Source organism: Onychomys torridus, chromosome 19 (genome assembly GCF_903995425.1).
Source record: "Onychomys torridus chromosome 19, mOncTor1.1, whole genome shotgun sequence".
In the NCBI taxonomy this organism is placed as follows: Eukaryota; Metazoa; Chordata; class Mammalia; order Rodentia; family Cricetidae; genus Onychomys; species Onychomys torridus.
Window position 1 is genome coordinate 53103949 of NC_050461.1, and position 19820 is coordinate 53123768.

General features: G+C 44.8%; 2 protein-coding genes across 3 annotated transcripts in view; one reads left to right on the forward strand and one right to left on the reverse strand.

Moving 5' to 3' along the window:
- Positions 1-10201, reverse strand: part of Serac1 (serine active site containing 1) — a 40782-nt gene extending 30581 nt beyond the window's left edge. For both annotated transcript variants that reach the window (XM_036168842.1, XM_036168841.1), the window contains exons 1-4: positions 10098-10201; positions 3974-4065; positions 1160-1196; positions 350-486 (exon numbers count right to left, since the gene is read on the reverse strand). In XM_036168842.1, the coding sequence (XP_036024735.1) occupies positions 350-486; positions 1160-1196; positions 3974-4064 (265 nt within the window). In that variant the 5' untranslated portion in view covers position 4065; positions 10098-10201. The remainder of the gene's footprint in view (positions 1-349; positions 487-1159; positions 1197-3973; positions 4066-10097) is intronic.
- A 92-nt stretch (positions 10202-10293) lies between these two features.
- On the forward strand, positions 10294-17619 carry Gtf2h5 (general transcription factor IIH subunit 5). Its single transcript, XM_036169272.1, has 3 exons — positions 10294-10381; positions 11401-11473; positions 16820-17619. The coding sequence occupies exons 2-3, from the start codon at positions 11439-11441 to the stop codon at positions 16998-17000; spliced, it is 216 nt and encodes a 71-aa protein (XP_036025165.1). The 5' UTR covers positions 10294-10381; positions 11401-11438; the 3' UTR covers positions 17001-17619.
- The last annotated feature ends 2201 nt before the right edge of the window (positions 17620-19820 follow it).

Consider the following 19820-nt stretch of genomic DNA (forward strand, 5'->3'; position numbering starts at 1 on the left):
GGAAGTGTGTCACTGGGGTTGGGCTTTGAGGTTTCAAAAGCCCTGGCCAGGCCCAGTCTCTCCACCTGTCTCCGGATCAGGATGTAGCTCTTGGCTACTGCTCCAGCACCATGCTCCCTGCCATGATGATCTGAAACTGTAAGCCCCCAGTCAGATGCTTCCGTGTATAAGCGCTGTCTTGGTCACAGCCTCTTCTCACCACAACAGAATGGTGACTAAGATACTTAGGAGCCTGGCTCTGCTGACTCTTCCAGAAGGCTGAGCTTACCCTGTCAGCATGGTTCTCTACACAGACCCATTTCTACATTCAATAGCTAGCTTCCCTTGTAGAAGGATGGAGGTATCTTACCACGATTTTCTGCCTTGTCCATAGGAACTGTGTGCACATAGATGTAAGACTTCATTTTTTCTCTTTCCACCACCTGAGTGTCTAATGTTAAAGACTTTTTCAGGGCCAGAACTTCATATGTAAGAAATAAAGAGCCCCTAAAAAGAAACAAAAAACTCATCATAACTTGGGTTCTAAATATGACTCAAGCACTTTTCACAGTGAGCTGTTTTCTATTTTACTAGGAAACACAGCATACAGTAGCACACAAGTGTCATTTTACATGTATATGCACACATAGGGACATATGTGTACACACTCATCTCAGTTTAAAATAACAGCAAGTGGCTGCATGATTATATCCAAGGAAGAAATAGAAGATTAGCAGTGCCCCAAGGCCCACAGTGCGCTCTCTCATTCTTTCACGGCCAATCAGTAGCAATAATCACCACATCATTGCTTTGCATCATGTATCTGCCATCTGTGTGCACATCCTTAAACAACAGTGTTCTGTGTGGCCTGATTTTGAGATGTGTTCTTCTGTTCAGACTGTGTTTGTGTGACTCACACACACTGTCGTCTGTACATACGGTTCCCTCATGACGTAAACACTCCCCTGCAAATGGACACTTAGGGCATTCTTAGTTTGAATCTACTATATACAATGCCCCTACACATTTTGTAAATATGTACACATATGTTCCTCTACAAAGGAATGTTCAACCTTCTGACATTCCATATCTATGGCTACTCCATGCTACCTACAAGTCATTTCTGCTGAGATTTCCAACAGTAGTGTCATGATGCCATTAACTGTTCACTGATACTCACCCTAAAAGGAGGGATCCAGTGACTCTTATTATATTTCCTTCAAAAAGAAAGAGGAAAAATCAATGTGATTTCATTTTTAAAGTATGACAAGAAATAGGCAACAGTGTAAACCTTTTGTGTATAACTGGGTCAAAAACTGTATTCTTGTTATATAGGTAATACATTACATTATATATTATATTTATTATCAGCCACTCTAATACATGGCAACACTGAGGAAAATATATGATTTATGCTTATGGCTTCCACACTCATCCTTCAAGCTCCTGTTCTGTTCCCCCAAACTAAGTCACAAGGGATACAATGGGTACAGTGTAGGGTTCACAGATTTGCACTGAGTGTGACCACTAGGAAGTCACCAAGCTTCCCAGCCACTACAGAGGAACTCTCTGTCGAGTAGAAACATTAAAATGACTTTTCCTCCAAATAATCACAGTGTATTTGGTAGCTGAAGCACAGAGATCACAAGGCCCCACTTAAAATACACGCAACAGGAGTATAAACTTCTGTTTGGACCTTGGAAACATTTTAAACATCTGTTTTTAAATCTTACTAGCAGACCGTTGCCTATTTAGTGCACACCCATTGCAAAGTGTTCAAACCCTGGACTGCTGAGCAGGAAGGCTGGCCACACATGGAGATCTAGAAGGGAGACACTTCCCCCAGGAGCTCATAGGCCTTCACAGTCGGTCAAGAACAGGGATGAGGAGGTCTGCAGAGGTGAGACACAGAGCTTCCTGCCTGCAACTCTCTGGGACAGTTCTGATTCCAAGATGGCCCTCTGGTGTCCTCTTCTGGCCTTCAACATGGAGATTCGGGGAGCATCCAGCGTTTTCTTCTCTAATGCTACCACCTGTGGCTTCTTACTGGCCTTTCAGTGTGCCTCTCAACGCTGGGCATCAAACACAGGGTCTGTGTATGTGAGCACAGGCTCTTCCCGAGCTACACCCCAGCCTCCTGGAATGTTCCTCTGCAATCTTCCTGCCGTCCCTCCCTCTCTTTTTCTCCCCCACTAGAGGTAAACGCAATGTTCTCAAGTTTGCTATACTGGGAATGCTGAGAGAAAGAAGGTAGAAAGCATGCTTTGCTGCTCCTGCTTATTTTTATATGTAAACTTCAGAATCAGAATTCCCTAGAATTCCGTAAACATCTACTGTAAACGTGTGTGTGTGTGTGTGTGTGTGTGTGTGTGTGTGTGTGTGTGTGTGCGCGCAACGCATGTCTCTCTCATGTACAGGTGCACATGCCCACGCATGGTGCATGGAGGCCATTGGAGGACATCAATCCTTCTCTATGCTCTTTGCTTTATCCCACTGAAACAGGGCCTCTCACAGTCCTTGAAGCTAGGCTGGCAGACAGAAATCCCCAACGATCTTATCTCTGCCCCACACTTCTTAGTGTTGGAGGTACAGGTGCATATATTACACCCAGCTTTTTACTTAGATGGATTCTGGGGATTGAATTCAGGTCCTCACGCTTGCACAGAAAGAGTTCTTATCCGCTGAGTCACCTTGCCAGTCCAACATACTTTTGTTTAGTTCTGTTTGGGGAGACAGGGTCTGACTATGTAATCCCAGCTAGCCTGCTCTCTATGTTTGGGGCTGGCCTTTCTTTCCTGAACACTTGGATTAAAGGCATTAAAGGCATGCTCCACCATACCCAACTCCAACAGTCTATCTTAAAGCTTCAAAGGAAACAGCTTAAGGACAGAGACTTCATCTTACTCAACACTGTAACCTCAGAGCTGAAAAGAGGACCTGGTGCAGAGTAGATGGTCAATACATGCTGTCAATAAATGAAGGATGAACAAGGTCAGCCTTGTTTGTAGTTGGCTTTGTTGTCAGACTATCTTTGGATCACCAGCTGCAAATAACAACATGAAGACTTAATTATGAAAGCTTGGCCATTAGCTTAGGCTTATCCCACTAGCTCTTATAACTTAAACTAACCTGCTTTTTTAATCTATGTTCTGCCACGAGGTTTGGTTACCTCTACTCTGTACCATATGTCCAACCTCTTCAGTGTTTCCCTGGCATCTCCTACACACGTAAATTCCTTTTCCTCTTCTTCTCTCTCCCCAGAAATGCTGCCTATCCTCTCCTGCCTAGCTATTTTCGTTATTAAACCAATCAGAAGGTGCCTTGGCAAAGACACATCTTCACAGTGTACTCAAACATCCTGCACTTGCTAGACAAATTAAAGAATCAGTGCTCAGGGGAGGTATGTTGTTTCATCCTTCTGGTAACAAACACTGCGGGAACACGTCCTGCATGACACAGATGAAGTAAGCAATGGGACGGAATAATGAACAAGACACTGCTCTCCGAGCTCAGTCCATGGGCGAAGCCAGACACTTAAACAAGTCCCACACTGATTCTACTCAATGGCAAAGGGTGACTCCACCCTGCCCTAAGGTGCCAGGCGACAATGTGGGCCAGACCAGAGAAGATCCCACGCCTCCACGGGGCAAGGAGAAGGTTCTCCTTGCTCAGCACTGTATCCCCAGGACCTAGTCGAGGTCCCTGGCTCTGCAAGGGCTTAGTAGGCATGTGCTGAATGAGAACACAGTGGTACTTAAGTTTGGAAAAGTGAGCAGGAATTAACAGGACAAACAAGGGGGGCTAAGAGTTCCTGAGAGGACAGATCTTGTGTGGCTCTGGGCTCACAAACGTAGTGTGACCCATCAGTACAGAGGACATAAGCAAGTGAGATTCAGAATGGGCTGTTAGCGTTGTCACGCACTCCAGGAGAGTGAGTGGCCGCAATCCCATCAACATGTCTACTAGAAAATGGTGCTCCTTGAACCGTACTCACGGATATTTCTCCAGGACGTGTGACGCTTTAAACGGGGAGCAGAGGTTCCTATTCTTCTGCAGCAGATGATACAATAGGCACCAAAGGGCATCCTGTGTAGGACAGTAATATGACAAGGATGACTGGGTATACACTTAAAACCCTTTTTTCTGCCGGGCGGTGGTGGCGCACGCCTTTAATCCCAGCACCCGGGCAGCAGAGCCAGGCGGATCTCTGTGAGTTCGAGGTCAGCCTGGTCTAGAGAGCGAGATCCAGGACAGGCACCAAAACTACACAGAGAAACCCTGTCTCGGAAAAAACAAAACAAAAATCTTTTTTCTAATCCTAAGGACATGTCACTATCACAAGGGGCATCCTGTGCAGGAAAGTAATATAACAAGGGTAATTTGGTATATACTTAAAACTCTTTCTTCTGACCCTAAGGACATATCACTACCACAGTGGGTTGCCAGCAGTTAGAGTACTCAAAACTGAGAAAAAACATCTCAACTAAGGGTCCACCCCAGAAATTAAAGCAGACTTTACAAGGATACATTTTGCTGGCACTTTCATTATCCTTTGAGTTATGTTCAATTCTGAGTAGTAATTAATGGGAGATCAGGAAAAATAAAGTTATTAAGCAGAATCCCAACATGGACATTTAATGAGTTTTTTGTTTTGTTTTGTTTTGTTTTGTTTTGGGGGGGGCGGGTACCGAACCCAGGGCCTTGTGCTTGCTAGGAAAGCACTCTACCACTGAGCTAAACCCCCAACCCCACATTTAATGTTTTTAAACATCCTTTAAAGATCATAAGCATATATAATGCATGTTTGCTCTTGATAAATGAAGGTCCAACAGCCATGGAGAGAAGCAGCAAATTCCCACTAAGGCAGCCAGCAAATGCTAGCCACCAGCCAGCATTAACCACTAGGCAAGTGAGGCCACTGCAGTCTAACCAGCCCCAACTGGCCCTACGGATCTGCTGACTGCTGAGTCATTAATGGCCGTTTGGACCGTTAGGTCTCAGGACGGTATGTGATGTTACAAGGAGCTAATGTACACACCTTGACATTTTATAGACTGTTTTTTAGGCAGGGTCTCTCTACATAGCCCTGGATGTCCTGGAACTCACTCTGTAGACCAGGCTAGCCTCCAACTCACAGAGGTCCACCTGCCTCTGCCGCCTAAGCACTTTCTGTAAATATAAGTCACTGTGTTGGAATTCTATTTCTAGTAGTTAGGGCTGCCTGGCCCTTGTGGTGGTATGTTTGACTCAGGGTTTATCATCTTTGATTAAGAGCTCATCTCTTGTGAGCTGTTTCCTGTGAGAGTCCTGTGTCCTCTGATCTATATGCAGTGTGAAATATCTCCACAAACTATCACAGACCCTTCCAATTGATGGGCTCAAAAGCTGGACTTAAAGAGTTTTAATGTCCAAGGCTCTAGAGCTGGTTCAGCCAGTAAAATGCTTGTAAGGAAGGTATGAGGACCTGAGTTTGGAGGCGTGTTACAAGTGTGGGCAGCAGCATGTGCCTATGATCCCAGTGCTATGGATATGATCAAAGTGCTGTGGAAGCAACAGGAGGTTTTCTGGGGCTTGCTACTGGCCAGAAAGTTTAGACAAATTGGTCAACTCCAGGTTTAGGGAGAAATCCTGTCTCAAAAACTAAGATGTCGCCAAAGAGATCCTTCAGTGAAGGGAAAGTGCCTGCCACCAAGCCCGAGTGGGTCCCCAGGATGCACATAGTGGAAAGAGAATGAACTGCATGTCATCAATATTCATGCAGGTCCTGCAGCACACATACCCCCCCCCCCCCCGACACACACACACACAAATACTAAATAAAATAGCGATACAAATTTTCTTAAAATAAGGTGGAGGGTGATTAAAGTCACTTGACATTGACAGTCACATCCCTGCATGCACGTGTACACATACATACATACATACATACATACATACATACATACACACACACACACACATACACACACAGTTCTAAGGTCCACCTATTTATGCTACTGGTAAAACCAAGTTTCACACCGTTTCCCTGGTGTCATGGGAAGACATTTTCCAGCCTGTTTCCTGGAATACAGTCCTTCAAGACTATCCCATCAAAGCTCAGTAAACCCATAAAGAGTGGGATTAATTCTCAAACAGTTTGGATTTCTCCAGATGTCTATATTATTTCTAGCTTAATTCCACTGTGGTTAAGAGCAGGATTCTGTGGTTGTATTGTGTTCCCCGAAATATTGTGTACCCTAATAAACTTATCTGGGGTCAGAGACAGAACAGCCACAATATTAAACATAGAGGATAGGCAGTGGTAGCACACGCCTTTAATCCTAGCATTCCAGAGGCAGAAATCCATCTGTTCAAGGATACAGCCAAGCATGGTGACTCACGCCTTTAATCCCAGGGAGTAATGGTAGAAAGCAGAAAGGTGTATAAGGCGTGAAGGCCAGAAACTAGAAGCATTTGGCTAGTTAAGGTTTTAGGCTTCTAGCAGCAGTTCAGCTGAGACCCATTCTGGATGAGGACTCAGAGGCTTCCAGTCTGAGGAAACAGGATCAGCTGAGGAACTGGCAAGGTGAGGAAGCTGTGGCTTGTTCTGCTTCTCTATCTTCCAGCATTCACCCCAATAACTGGCCTCAGGTTTGATTTTATTAATAAAACCATTTAAGATTCATGCTATGGGATTCAACAAACACAACTCTTTTCCAATCTTGCCTGGGTCTATGCTAAAGCACGGAATGGGTTCTATTTTGACGACTGTCCCAGATGTAGTTGGAAAGAACAGGCAGAGTGCTCTACAAATGTCTACTGGGGAAATTAATTTTTTGAGACAGGGTTTCTCTGTGTAGCCTTGGCTGTCCTAGAACTTGCTGTGTACACCAGCCTGGCCTCGAACTTGGAGAGCTTTGCCTGCCTCTGCAGGTGTGCACCATCATTGCCAGGCTGGGGGGATTCGTTTTGAGTGCGTCTCAGGTTTCTTCTTATTGGTTTTGTCAAGGCATTCTACTGAGAGTATGGAAGAAGGGGTCACTGCAGGATTCTGAACTTACTCTGTCACGTGATGCTGTCAGCTGTATAATGCCAAGTAATAGTATGCCAAATTTGTAATTGTTTTTAAACAAATTTAAGCCAGGCATTGTGGCACACACCTTTAATCCCAGTACTCAGGAGGCAGAGGCAAGTGGATCTCTGTGAGTTCGAGGCTAGTGTGGGCTACATAGAGAGTTCCAGGCTGGCCAGGCAGGTCTACATAGTGAGACAGGAAGAGGGGGAATGGGGACAGAGAAAGCCAATATGGAGCCTTCTAACACTAATCAAGGAAACTGGTACCTGAAGGGAATAAGAGAGGGTGATGAGGAGTAAATATGATCAAATACATTATTATATACCTGTATAAAACTAAGTAAGGATCATTTTTACGTTAAAAAAAATCTATTCAAAGTCTGTAAACCTAATTCTGCTTTTGAAATGCCTTTTTCTATCTACATTAAATATAATCACAGGTTCCAGGAAATGTGGCATGTGCATTTGGGGGGGGGGGGGCGGGCAGCAGCATTCTACCTACCACAAGCTCCTCTGAGCATTGTAAAACAAATTTTTGCAGACATGTTTTCATACTCACTCAGTAAATGCCCCAGGAGTGAGATTGCTGGGTCAGAAAACAATGTTCAATGTTTTTAAGCACAACTGCAACATTTTATATTGCACCTAGCAAAGCCAAGGGTTCCAGCTGTCCGACATGCTTGCTGATGCTTGCTTTTAGCCTTCTTGGTAGGCACACTACAGATCTCACTATCATTCACTATGAAATTTCCAGAAAACCATGCTGAGCACCTTTTCAAGTGCACATTAGTCATTCATACATTCTTTTGTTGAATTATCTCTTCAGTCTTTTGCCTGCTTAAGTTGGCTTTCAGTTCTTTATATATGCTGGACGTAAGTCTTCTATCAAATGTATGTGCAGACACACTGCAACTATCCTCTCCAAACGATCCAACTATCTCTCAGTCTGTGACCTGACTATTTTCTTAAAACTACATTTTGATGAGCATCTTTGATAGAATCTATCTTATCAATTTCTTCTCGTTTGCGGTTATTGAATTTTACATCCTGAAAAACCACTATGTGCCTGTGGTGGTGCGCATCTTTAATCCCAGCACTCGGAAGGCAGAGGCAGGGCAAGCTCTCTGAGTCTGAGGCCAACCTGGTCTACAAAGCAAGTTCCAGGATAGCCAGGGCTGTTACACAGAGAAACCCTCTGTAAAACAAAAACAACCCCCCCCAAAAAAACATTGCCTACATCATGCCATCTTTTCTTACAATTCTAAGACAGTTTTGTGATATATTTTATGTTTAAGTCTATGACCCATTCCAAGTTAATTTTCTCAAGATTTAATTTATATGTATGAGGGCTTGCCTGCATGTGTGTACATGTACCACACTTGTGCAGTGAGCTTGGAGGCCAGAAGAGGGTAGCAGATCCCCTGTAATTGAAACTATTGATGATTGTGAGCCATCATGTGGGTGCTGGGAAACAAAAATGGGTCCTTTGTAAGAGCAGCCAGTGATCTTAACTGCTGCCCAGTTAAATTTTTATGTATTTTGACGATAAGTGAACTTTTTTCTATATGGAGATCCAATAGTTCCAATAAAATGTTGAACAATGTTCTTTTCACCAACGAATTAACTCAGTACCTTATTCAAAAGTTAACTATATGTATGTAACATAGGCCTGTTTCTGGACTCTATCCCTATTTCTCTATCCTAATAAGCAGCACAGGAAGATGCAAGTTTAGCTATGAACACCAAGTACCAAGTCCTGAAGCCAGGTCACATAAAGGCTCCAGCTCTGATCCTTTTATATCTTTGAGATAGGACCTTGCTATGTAGCCCAGACTGGCCTCCAATTCATGATTCTCCTGCCTCAGCATCAGAGAGACAGAATTCTAAGCTTCAGGCATCCTTCTGAGGATGAGCTCTTTAAGATTCTTGCCACTTCTACTTAACTTTAGAGTCACTTTGTTGCTATCTGTTTAAAAGAACTCTGGGAATTACCACTGCAGCAGAAAGAAAGTAAAGACACTTGGGAAGAGTAAACGTGGGGTGGGTACATCCGGAAAATGTTTGAGGGACCAGGGCTGGCAAGATGGCTCGGCAAATGAGGCACTTGCTTGTTGCCAAGCCTGGTGAACTCATGGATCCACATGCTGGAAGAGAACCAACTCTTTCAAATTGTCCTCTGACCTCTCCACCTGTGCACTCGGGCACACACACGCCGCCTCGACCTACATACATACATAAACGCAATAAAAAATTTTTAAAACCAATTTGAGGAACTGTGAGAGGGAAATAAGTGGAAAGGCGCGAGGCTGGTTAGAGAGAGACGACACATGTGAAGCAAAAATCAGCGTGAGTTTAAATGTGGGAATATAACGACCAAGAAGCTGCAACTACCTCCTGCCTCAACTGCTGAGAACACAGCTCCATTAAGACTACAGATCAGGGTCTGGAGAGAAGGCTAGGTGTTAAAAGGACCCCGGTTCAATTCCCAGCACCCACATGGCAGCTAACAACTGTCTCTAACTCCAAGATCGGACACCTTCACACAGACATACACCCTCACGGGTAGATACACATGCAGGCAAAATATCGTAGCAAATAAAATTTAAAAAGTAATTGTTAATAATAAAAAGCCTACAGATCAGAATTTGGTAATGGGATTAACTTCAGAACCTGCTGGAGGCCTTCACCTTAAAATGACGGTTACTGGGTTTAGAAACCTATCAGCATTCCAACTAATCAGTCTCCGAGGTCAAAGGCGTGCAAGATGTGGCCTGAAAGACGCAGGTGTGGCTTATGAGATCACAGAGCCCTGGAGGGTTCACCTGCACGCAGGTGCTGTCCTCCAAGCCTCAGGAGCAACCAGAGCAGCTCAGCGGTCTTTCAATCAAGAAAAGGGCCAGAATCAGGCCCTAAGGGCCGCGGCGGGTCACCGGGTCCCTCCGAGGCCGCGCGACCTCACGGGGCGCCGTGTCCCTGCAGACTACGGTCCTCCCCGCCCTCAGCTGCAGCATCGCCCTTGCCCGCCCACAAGCCTGCTCTCCCGCTCTCCCGCTCCCCGGTCCTACCTGCCAGCGCCTGGACTCCGCTCCCGGTGGACACAGCCGGCTGCACAGCCCACCCTCTGCGGCCACTTGTGACCTGCGCCCTGGCCCAGCGGCTGTAGGCACGTGATCCCGCCCCCGAGCGCTTGTCCCCGCCCCCCGAGCCCCGCCCCCAGAGAATCGCCCCACCCACTAGAGTGTCGCGGGCGCGATGACGCGCCGCGCAGGCGCAGTGGGTCGGCGACGCCACGACGGTTCCTGGGCGTGTGGGCGGAGGAGCGCTGCAGGCTCTGAGCCGCTTGGAAGAAGTAGGTTGCGTGGGGGCTCCTCGGAAAAAAGGAGGGGAGGAGGAGGAAAGGCACCGAGCCTCCCAGGCCTGTGGGCGGGTCGGAGTCCCGCACCCTTCCTGAGGCCTGTGATGTGGGGACCGCGGGGCCGTCACGCCTTGTGTCACGGTTTTCCTGCCTGGGTGTAGACACTGAAGGGATCGTTAGGTTGGCTCTCACTCAGGGACCTTCCGATGCAGATCTTTGGAGGATGTAGTTTCCTGATCAAAAGAATACAAGATCTGGAGACCTAGATGTTTGTAAATTAAAATTACCTACCTTGATGAGGTACTTGGTCTCATCAGTAAAATGAGGTTGTGGATCACTGTGATTTTGAGGCCCTTTTCAGAATTACCATTTTGTAATTTCTGCCCTCCCTGGAATCTTGCCTTTATATCGTTCTCTTGGATATAAAAAGAAAACATTTGAATAATGAACATATGTATATAACTTGTGTTGGGCTTCTTGATTTGGAATGGAGCTTTTTTGTTGTTCTGAGCCCGAGTCTCTATGTACTCCTGGATGGTCGGGGATTCAAAGCATGCACCACCTGCAACTGGCTTGGAACTTACTTTTTAAGGATTAACAGCCATGAGTAGAATTTGATTTTGTTTTGTTTTGTTTGGGGGAGCGTGGTCGAGACAGGATTTCTCTGTATAGCTTTGGAGCCTGTCCTGGAACTCTCTCCATAGACTAGTCTGGCCTCAAACTCACAGAGATCCACCTGCCTCTGCCTCCCAAGTGCTGGGATTAAAGGCATGCACCACCACCGCCCGGCGAGAATTTGTTTGCAAGTAGGATTTGTGCTTTATTAATATTCCAAGTAATCTGCTTTAGCATTGGTAAAAATGGGAATATCTGTTATGTCTTAATGTTAGCTTTTTAATACTGACATTTAATTTTTTATTTCATTTCAGATGTAAGTCGCCAAAGTAGGTTGAAATTTTTGGATTTTATGTCACTTTATCCTTTTAAAATTAAATTAAATTTATTTATTTTAGCATTCTTGAGGTCATCTGCACCGTCTGCCTGGGAAAAGATGGTCAACGTCTTGAAAGGAGTGCTTATAGAATGGTTTGTAGTTTTAAAACTTAATGAGTTTTAAATTTACACATTGGATCTTGTTATGTATATGTGCCTTTTCCAAAATTTTGTTTTGTTGATATAAATGAAATCAAGGCTTCAACTTGAATTTCCATAAGCTTTCTTATGAGTGGGACAGACTTTGTTGCTAAGTTTTCTCACTAATGTTACATTTTATTGTCTTCTAAATTAATGTAATTAGCATTATTTCCAACAATTTTTTTTTATCAGAGACATGTGTATTAGATTAGCCTTGTTTAGAGAAACTGGTTTTATTCTCAAACCTTCAGCACTTGCCTAGATTAAGGTTTAGAAGAATTCAGGAAGAATTCTTTAGTCCCATCTCTCAGGAGATAGAAGCAGGCTGATCTCTTAGGAGTTCGAGGCCAGCCTGGTCTACATAGTGAGTTTCAGGCCTGCCAAGGCTGTATAGTGAAACCTTGTCTTTAAAAAGTAAAAGAATAATACAGGAACTTGGTTAAGTCCTTGCCACTACAGAATGTGCTCCTTGGAAAGAAATGAGAGCCAGTTGGAGCAGGTTTTTAAACTCCTTAGCATAGCTTCCAAAGGGGAAGCAAGAAGCCGCAGTAGTTTCTAGAGCCGAGTTCCTCAAAGTAACCTAAACTAGAGGCCTTTTGTCCCTGCCTGCTGAGGCTTGAACTCTGTCCAGCTTTCCCTTGACTGTTTGGAAGCCCTGCTCTCTGGACACGCTCTCCCTTTGTTGAAAATGCTGCTGTCTCTTGTTCTGTTTCTGTGTTGTGAGTCATTGTGTAGGTGGTGGTGCTTTTACTGTGAGAGCAAAGCTGGGGGAGGAGCAAGGTCAAATCGTAGGAAACCTGCAGCATTTGGAGCAGCACTGGCCAGTAGAAACACAGTTTAAGCCACATCTGTCGTCTTAAATTTCCTAGTAACTACATTAAAGCGTGAAATGAAACAGGTGAAGTATTTAACTCAGATAGCCCAAGTCAGTTGTTATTTTATGTGTATGAGTGCTTGCCTGTATCTGTGCCTGGTGCCTGAGGTGATCAGAAGAGGGCATTGGATCTGGAGATAGGAACAGGTTGTAAGCCACCGTATGGGTGCTGGGAACTGAACCTGGGTCCTCTGCAAAAGCAACAAGTGCTCTTAGCCACAAAATCATCGATCCATCCACATGTACTGTCTTAAAAAATATCTTCAAAGTCCAGTATCTTTGTATTCTTACGGTATATCATATGCTGTGTAGTAACATGTGATTCATGGCTACTATAGAGATAATGCAGATTTAGACCTTTGGAAAATGAGATTCTAAAATTCATTTTAAAAAACAATGAGCTGTTGAGGTAGGAGGTAATCTAAAACAGGAAAGAGTTCAGGAAGGTATTAGGGCTGAACCAGGAGATGTCGGATAAGGTGAATACTGGGGGCATAGAGAGTTGTTTTCATGAAGTGGTGGATTACATACCATGATAGGGTACAATCCCTCATCATCAGGGATAGGTTGCTTGACCCCACCCCTCCCACCCCACCCCCAGTGCACCCCTGAGACTGCAACTACTGTAACATTTCTTTTTTCCTTCTCTGATTTGAAGAATTTTTAGCAATTGCAGAGCCTGAGGCTCTGCAACTCCTTCACCATTGCTGCCATTAGCTGCACACCAGCCCAAGAACCTTCACCCGAAAATAAGGAAAGGGAGAACCATAGAAAAACAACTGGCTAACCGGGGGAGGGGGTGTTTTGCATAGATCAAGCCAAGCAGCTTAATTATCATGTCAGAACAGGCCTGTTGGAGAAATCTGTTGCATCACTAATTCTGGTTTCTCTGCAGATCAGATAAAGTGTTGTTCTAGCTTAGTGACTTGGAAACTAAGCATGAATGATTGCATTTTATTTTTAGCCTGATCTGTATAGGCTCTTAATCCAAAACAGCAGCCTCTTAAATCTTACGTAGCCCACAGTAAAGCAGTTAAGCCAGACTGTTAATGGCGGCCATTTAGTTCTGCCTTTGATGAATTTAAATATAAAGCGTCTGGTCGTTATAAGATTCCTTTTCTCCCAGGGTTTATCTTAGAGCACAGTATAAGGCCAGGAGCCTGGAGGTACAGCTCAGCGAGCCAGCTTGTGCTTTATGTGATTCAGTCCTAAGCTCCCTCCCAGCCTACCCCACCCCCTCAAAACAAAGAAAAACTTGAAAATTTGTACTTTATGGCAAGATGAAAGTAGTGAAAGAGTATCTCTTTGGGGACCCGCCATCATCCCCAGGTTCACACCTAGCATTTTCTTAAATAGCCAACCAAGGCAGTTCCGGATACTGAAGCAGACATGCACCCAGCCTCTCGATGTTCAGTTCTAGGTGCTGAAATTGACCTCTAGTGTGCAGTTACCAGTCGGTTTGGCGCTGCCTCAGACAGTTTGTTAGGGAGATGGAAATTGAGCTACTCGACCGTACAATAAATAACGAACTGGAGGACTGTGGAGTGTGAAACCAGCCAACACTTACAGCCTGGCTTCGAAGCTTTTAGTGTACTTGAGGAGCAAGTGGAACTAAGAGAGCACCAGTCGGTTCTTCTTCCACCATATTTGACTTGTCAACCTTTACTTCCTTAGTAGGGCCACGTTTCCAAAGCAACCAGAACAGTGCCTACACCTTTGTGATGGAAGTGTAAACATCCATATGTGTGTGTACTGAACAGATCCTGTTCAGGGAAGTGAATCAGATTTTGTGACCTCAGCCTAAATCCCAAGGGATCGATGTTCTCTTAGCCTTTCTGTCACCACAGGGAGAGACATGGGTAGGAAGACTGAAGTGAGGCTTCCCGTGTGTGAGCTAAGGCTGCACCAGGCTCCAGCAGGCTGGAGGTCAGTTAGCACTTAGGGCTGTGTGTCTGCAGCTGTAAACCCTGGCCAGGAGGTGAGGACTCTGGATCCCCACTACTTTCTTTCTCTTAAGAATTGACTGACTGGGTTGGGGATTTAGTTCAGTGGTAGAGCGCTTGCCTACCAAGCACAAGGCCCTGGGTTCGATACTCAGCTCCAAAAAAAAAAAAAAAAAAAAGAATTGACTGACATATTTATCCAGTGCCTACAATTTGCTGGACTCCAAAGTGAAATCTCAGGAGGTTGGGAAAACTTAAATTTAGAAAGTGCTTTTGGAAACAAAACGTAACTTAACTCTGTAACCCCAAATGTGCTGTCTCTGCCACGTCACCCCGGCCATCACTACCCCCGCTGCCCTTACAGTCTGCTGTGATACCTCACTGTGTCTTATGCCTGCTTTTCCTCATTGTTGGTACCCAGAAACCTTCAGCCTCCCTAGGCGTCCCTCACATCTTGGACTCTGATTGGAGAGCCTGTTTGCGTTCCCCCCTCACCCAGGGATAGAAGTTTTCAAGAAATACATACCAGTTGGCTAAGTGTCACTGGAAGGATGGCTTCCATTCACAAGCCACACTTGCCCTTCTGCTAGGTGAAGGGTGCTGACATGGTTGGGCAGTAAAATTCCCCATTTGTCTCACAGCCAACTGCATCATTTGGGGCTCACCGTGATACTCTCTGGGCTTTTCACAGTGTTCCCCTCTGTTTGCGGTGCTGGGGCTTGACCCTCCTCCACACAGATGCTCTGCCTCCAAGCCACACTCCCCAGGCCTCACACCGAACTTACAGTGCACTGGGAAAAGTGTTTATAGCTGACAGAATGATCGTGTCTGCCCTTTACATTTCCAGGGCAGAGAATGTTTTTCCTATCTAACATTCCTGATCCCAGGATCTCAACCAAATATAGACACAATCACTGGGTTAGGAGTTCTTGTAAAGTTGCTTTGCTGGTCGGTGTCTCCCAGAGCCTTCCCTCTACTTTAAAAAAAAAAAAAAAAAGCAGGCCTTTATTCAGGTAAAAATATTCTTTTTTGGGGGGGTGGGGGGAGGGTTGATTTTAGGTTTGGGTTTTTTCAAGACAGGGTTTCTCTGTGTAGTCCTGTCTGTCCTAGAACTCACTCTGTAGATCAGGCTGTCCTGGAACTCAGAGATCCTCCTGCCTCTGCCTCTGCCTCCCAACCCTCACTCCTGGCTTCAGATTACAATATTCCAGGCTTCCTACATGTCATAGCAAATGTCCCTTACACTAATCTTTCCGAGGCCAGTGCCCTCTGGGGTCTGGGTCTCTGCAGCAGTGAATCCTAACTGGGATGTGGGAAAGACAGGAAGGCTTACAATGAAGATATTACAAGATGCAGCTGAGCTGGAGGGCTAACGTGCCATCGGCCAAGGTTTTTAAAACATTGGCAGCATGGTTCGGCCCTGAGGGGAGTGCCACAGCACTCCTTGGGTCCAGTGGTTTAGCTCTTCACTGAATGATGTAAATTCATTTCATTTAGAAAAATGTAGATATACTGGGTGTTACAACCATTTAGCCAGTGCTGTTTTTAACACCTCGTAGCAGGGAATTATTGAGAGTAATTGGCATCAGCTGTGGATGCATTGGGCGGAAGCAATAGCAAACTACTACACTTCACTTAGACGTCAATTTTACTGTTTTTATTATTATGACCTCCCATTTATCCTCGTTACTGTATTACATTTAGAACTGATTGAGCGTCCAAACCAGCTATTCATCCCACTGTTGGAAGCACATTCCTCAAGAAAACAGTGTGTGGTTTTCATAGGCTGTTTGGAGAGTCTTGTCGAACCCAGGACAGTCAAGGACAGAAGGGCTTGGGGAGTGAAGTAGGGCTAGGGTCCCAGCCTGAGTCCCTGTGGTGCCGTGTTTGCCAGGACAGGAGGAAGCAGCTTGGTTCCAGGGCACCGCGCTACACTAAGGATCTTGGCCACCCCTCTCCCCTTCCCACCACCTGCTCCTTCCTCCCTCACCCCGTTTATACAGGCAGAGGGCAAGTGAGTCTGAGAAGCAAGGGCTCTGACTTCCTGTCCTGTGGGCGGGCCCTTTCTCTGTCCATCAACCATCTGGAAGAAGCCTGTTCCACTGGCCTTGCCCACCCCGGTGGGCTCCTAGAACTGTCTCTTCTGCCCGTTTCGTTGCTCCCGGTGCTGTCGGTGAGTGTGGACATTGCTTTTTCAGTCAGTTAAGGGAGCTGTAGTTCTGGGCCCCGTTACACTGCAGAGAGAGCCGTGGTGTCTCTCCTTGTGCCTTTCTCTTGCAGTTGTCCTAACTGGACTTCTAACATGAAGTCATGCCTACAAGTCATTAATCCTTTAAGCTGAGAGGAAGTGAGACATTGGATAATAGTTCCGAACTTTAAAAATCATCTTAAAAATTCACCGTGTGCAAATGTGATTGCTCCAGTCTTTGTGGTGTGGGTGACCACAGGATGCCCTATTATAATCTGTGTTTGTCTCTGCAGTGACCCCGCCATGAAGCAGTTCTTGCTGTACTTGGATGAGTCCAATGCCTTGGGGAAGAAGTTCATCATTCAAGACATTGATGACACACACGTCTTTGTCATTGCGGAGCTGGTTAATGTCCTCCAGGAGCGAGTAGGGGAACTGATGGACCAGAATGCCTTTTCTCTCACCCAGAAGTGAAAATGCCAGATGTTGAGCACTTGGGAACTACAAACCACAGGCATGAAAGAGGCCCATGCAATGTCTCATACACTTTAGACTTTTTATGAGCATTTTGTGGGGAAGGCTGCAGGCTCATTTATTCAGATGGAAGCCCCCAACTGATTTTGTTGGACCATTAAAAAAATGTTTTTAAAGAAGAACTGACAATTGGCTTCAATTTGACTTTTATTATTCTTTATTAAAATAATCATAGTCATTGCTGGTAAGATGGCTTCGTTGGTAAAGGCCCTGGCCACCAAGCCTGACAGCCTGAATTTGATTCCAGGGACCCACACACTGGAAGGGAAGAACCCCCATGGCTGGTCTCCTGACCTCCGTGTGTGTACCTCCCTCCCACACAAATAAGTAAATGTAATCAAATCATAAATGTTTTCCCTACCTTTTTTTTAAAAAAAAAAACAAAAAAAAAAAACACCAATTAAATACACCAGAAAAATAGTAGAGTTTGGTTAAATTATCATTGTAACGGGGTATTATTCATCTTGCCGGCTCCTGTTAAGTATGCATGTTTGTGCTGCAGAGTTAGAAACAAGTGGGAAAAATAAACTCTGCTTTGTGTCTGTAGTTTTCTTTTTCACACTGTGTTGATAACATTTTCCTCTCAAGTGTGCCCATGCAGAACAAGATGAAGCAGAAGTATGTATCCGTGTACAACTAACAGCCGGGAAGATACTGGCATTTATGCTTAATATTTGGAGAGGAGGGCTGGAAGACTTGCATGTGGTTGAACTCTTAGGTCATCTGAAACTATGAATATATATATGCAAAATACATATTATAATGGGTCAAACAAAAGAAATGCAGTGAGGTCAGCATTAGTGGGGATGTGGGAGCCCACAAAGGTTTCCTAGTGAGATCTGAGTTTGCTTTACACAGCAGGGCTGCATTAGGGGATGGCTTGACCACATGCGTGGTCACCAGGTGTTTGGGACGGTCTGCACTTGGTTCTGTTGGGGAGAGGTCTTTTGCTCTACCTCTTTATTGGTTGAAATATTAAGGAAACTCCACGTAATTAAAAGGGAGGTTAATTTTGTGGGGTAGCTTACAAATAAAGGGATAGGTTGCAGGGTCTGGGAAAGGTGTAGCGCAGTCCAGTGGTGCTCTCTGGAGAACTCTGCTCGGTCTACCTCCAGCGTCCAGGGTCCAGGAACCAAGAGAGCTGGCACATACAGATCTCAAAGCTGGAACAGCTACCCACTACACCCCTTGGCATTCCTTTAAAAGCCCTTTAGTAGAGACAGAAGGGGCTGGTGGGTTTTGACCCAGGCCCTCCCGAGGCTATCCTATGTTTCTAACTGTCTCTCTTCTCTGTATTTCTATCTACATATTCTTCATTTCTCCCTGCTCAAGAGTACTCTGGGGGAAAAGGTGAGGGCTGGTCCCCCACATGGGGGTAAATGTTATATTTTCATCCATATGCTCTAAATCCAGCTAAATCAAATATTACTCTTTTTATGCTGTTTTGCAATCTGCTTAAATGTACTTTTCAGAATAATGGAATTCAAAGCATAAAACAAAATACAGAGATGGGCATGGTGGTACACACTGTTAATCCCAGCATTCAAGAAGCAGAGGCAGATAGGTCCTTTGAGTTTGAGGTCAGCCTGGTCTACATAGAGAGTTCCAGGCTAGTCAGGGCTACATAGTGAGACCCTGTACCAGAATACAAAAACAATCCACATAATTTCATAGGCAGTTACATTAAAAATTGATGCCTTTAACTCCAGCACTCAGGAGGCAGAGGCAGGCAAATCTCTGAGTTCAAGGCCAGCCTGGTCTACAGAGTGAGTTCCAGGTCTGCCAGGGCTACACAGAAAAACACTGTCTTGAATAACAAAGATTCACTTGCAAGGTGTTGAGAAATTAGGTTTACTTGTATCCCTATTAGACATTTTTTTTTTTAAGATAGGCAGGAATAGAAACAGCCTTTTAGGAAGCAGTATTAGGTTGAAATAGATTGCATGTGCTTCTACTGCTAATTGGCAAGAGACATGCTAATGGAGATTTGCATTCTTTAGGGAAGATCGTGCCTTTTGGTTCATGGTGGGAATTTTCCAACAGAAAAAAGAACTTTGGTGATGTTGTGTACACTGATATCAAACCTGGTTTCTTTCCATTTCTGTTAACTCGCACATGCATCAGAGAACCTGCAGGTTGCCACAGCGCACTGCCCTTGTCCTAATTCTCATTCGTGTACTATTTTATTCTTGCATTGTAATGTGAACCTTCTGATGGATTGTTATTGATGCGCCTGATGCTGAAGTCTGTTAAATAGAAGATAGATTCTTATAGAAATTTAGGGCTGTATTGAACCATTATTGGATTTTGTATTTCAGTCATTCCTAAATCATTTCAGTTTTTAATATGCCTCAAGTGTTTATCACCAATACCACCTTATGTTAAAGCAGAAAACTTAGGATCCTAGACTCAGAAGGGGGTTGAGAAAATGAGTGAACAAGGACAGCTAAAGGTGTTGATTGAAAGAAGAATGTCTTACTAGTTAGTAAAAAGTGTGCAGGCAAATGCAAGAGCTGTTTCTCTGGACACATTTGGGCTCTGATTCTTGGAATCTGGTTGACATGTTTGATTTGATGCACCTTAGACATCCATGATGAGAAATACCAGCTGCTTACCACTAGAGAAGTTGACTGCTGTCTTTACTTTCAACCAAGTCCCAAATAAGAGGAGACAGCAGTGATACAGAGGGGTCTGTCCATCAATCTTTCCCTCCCTCCTTTTTTCCTTCCTTTCTTACTCCAAATGAGGTCTCACTATGTA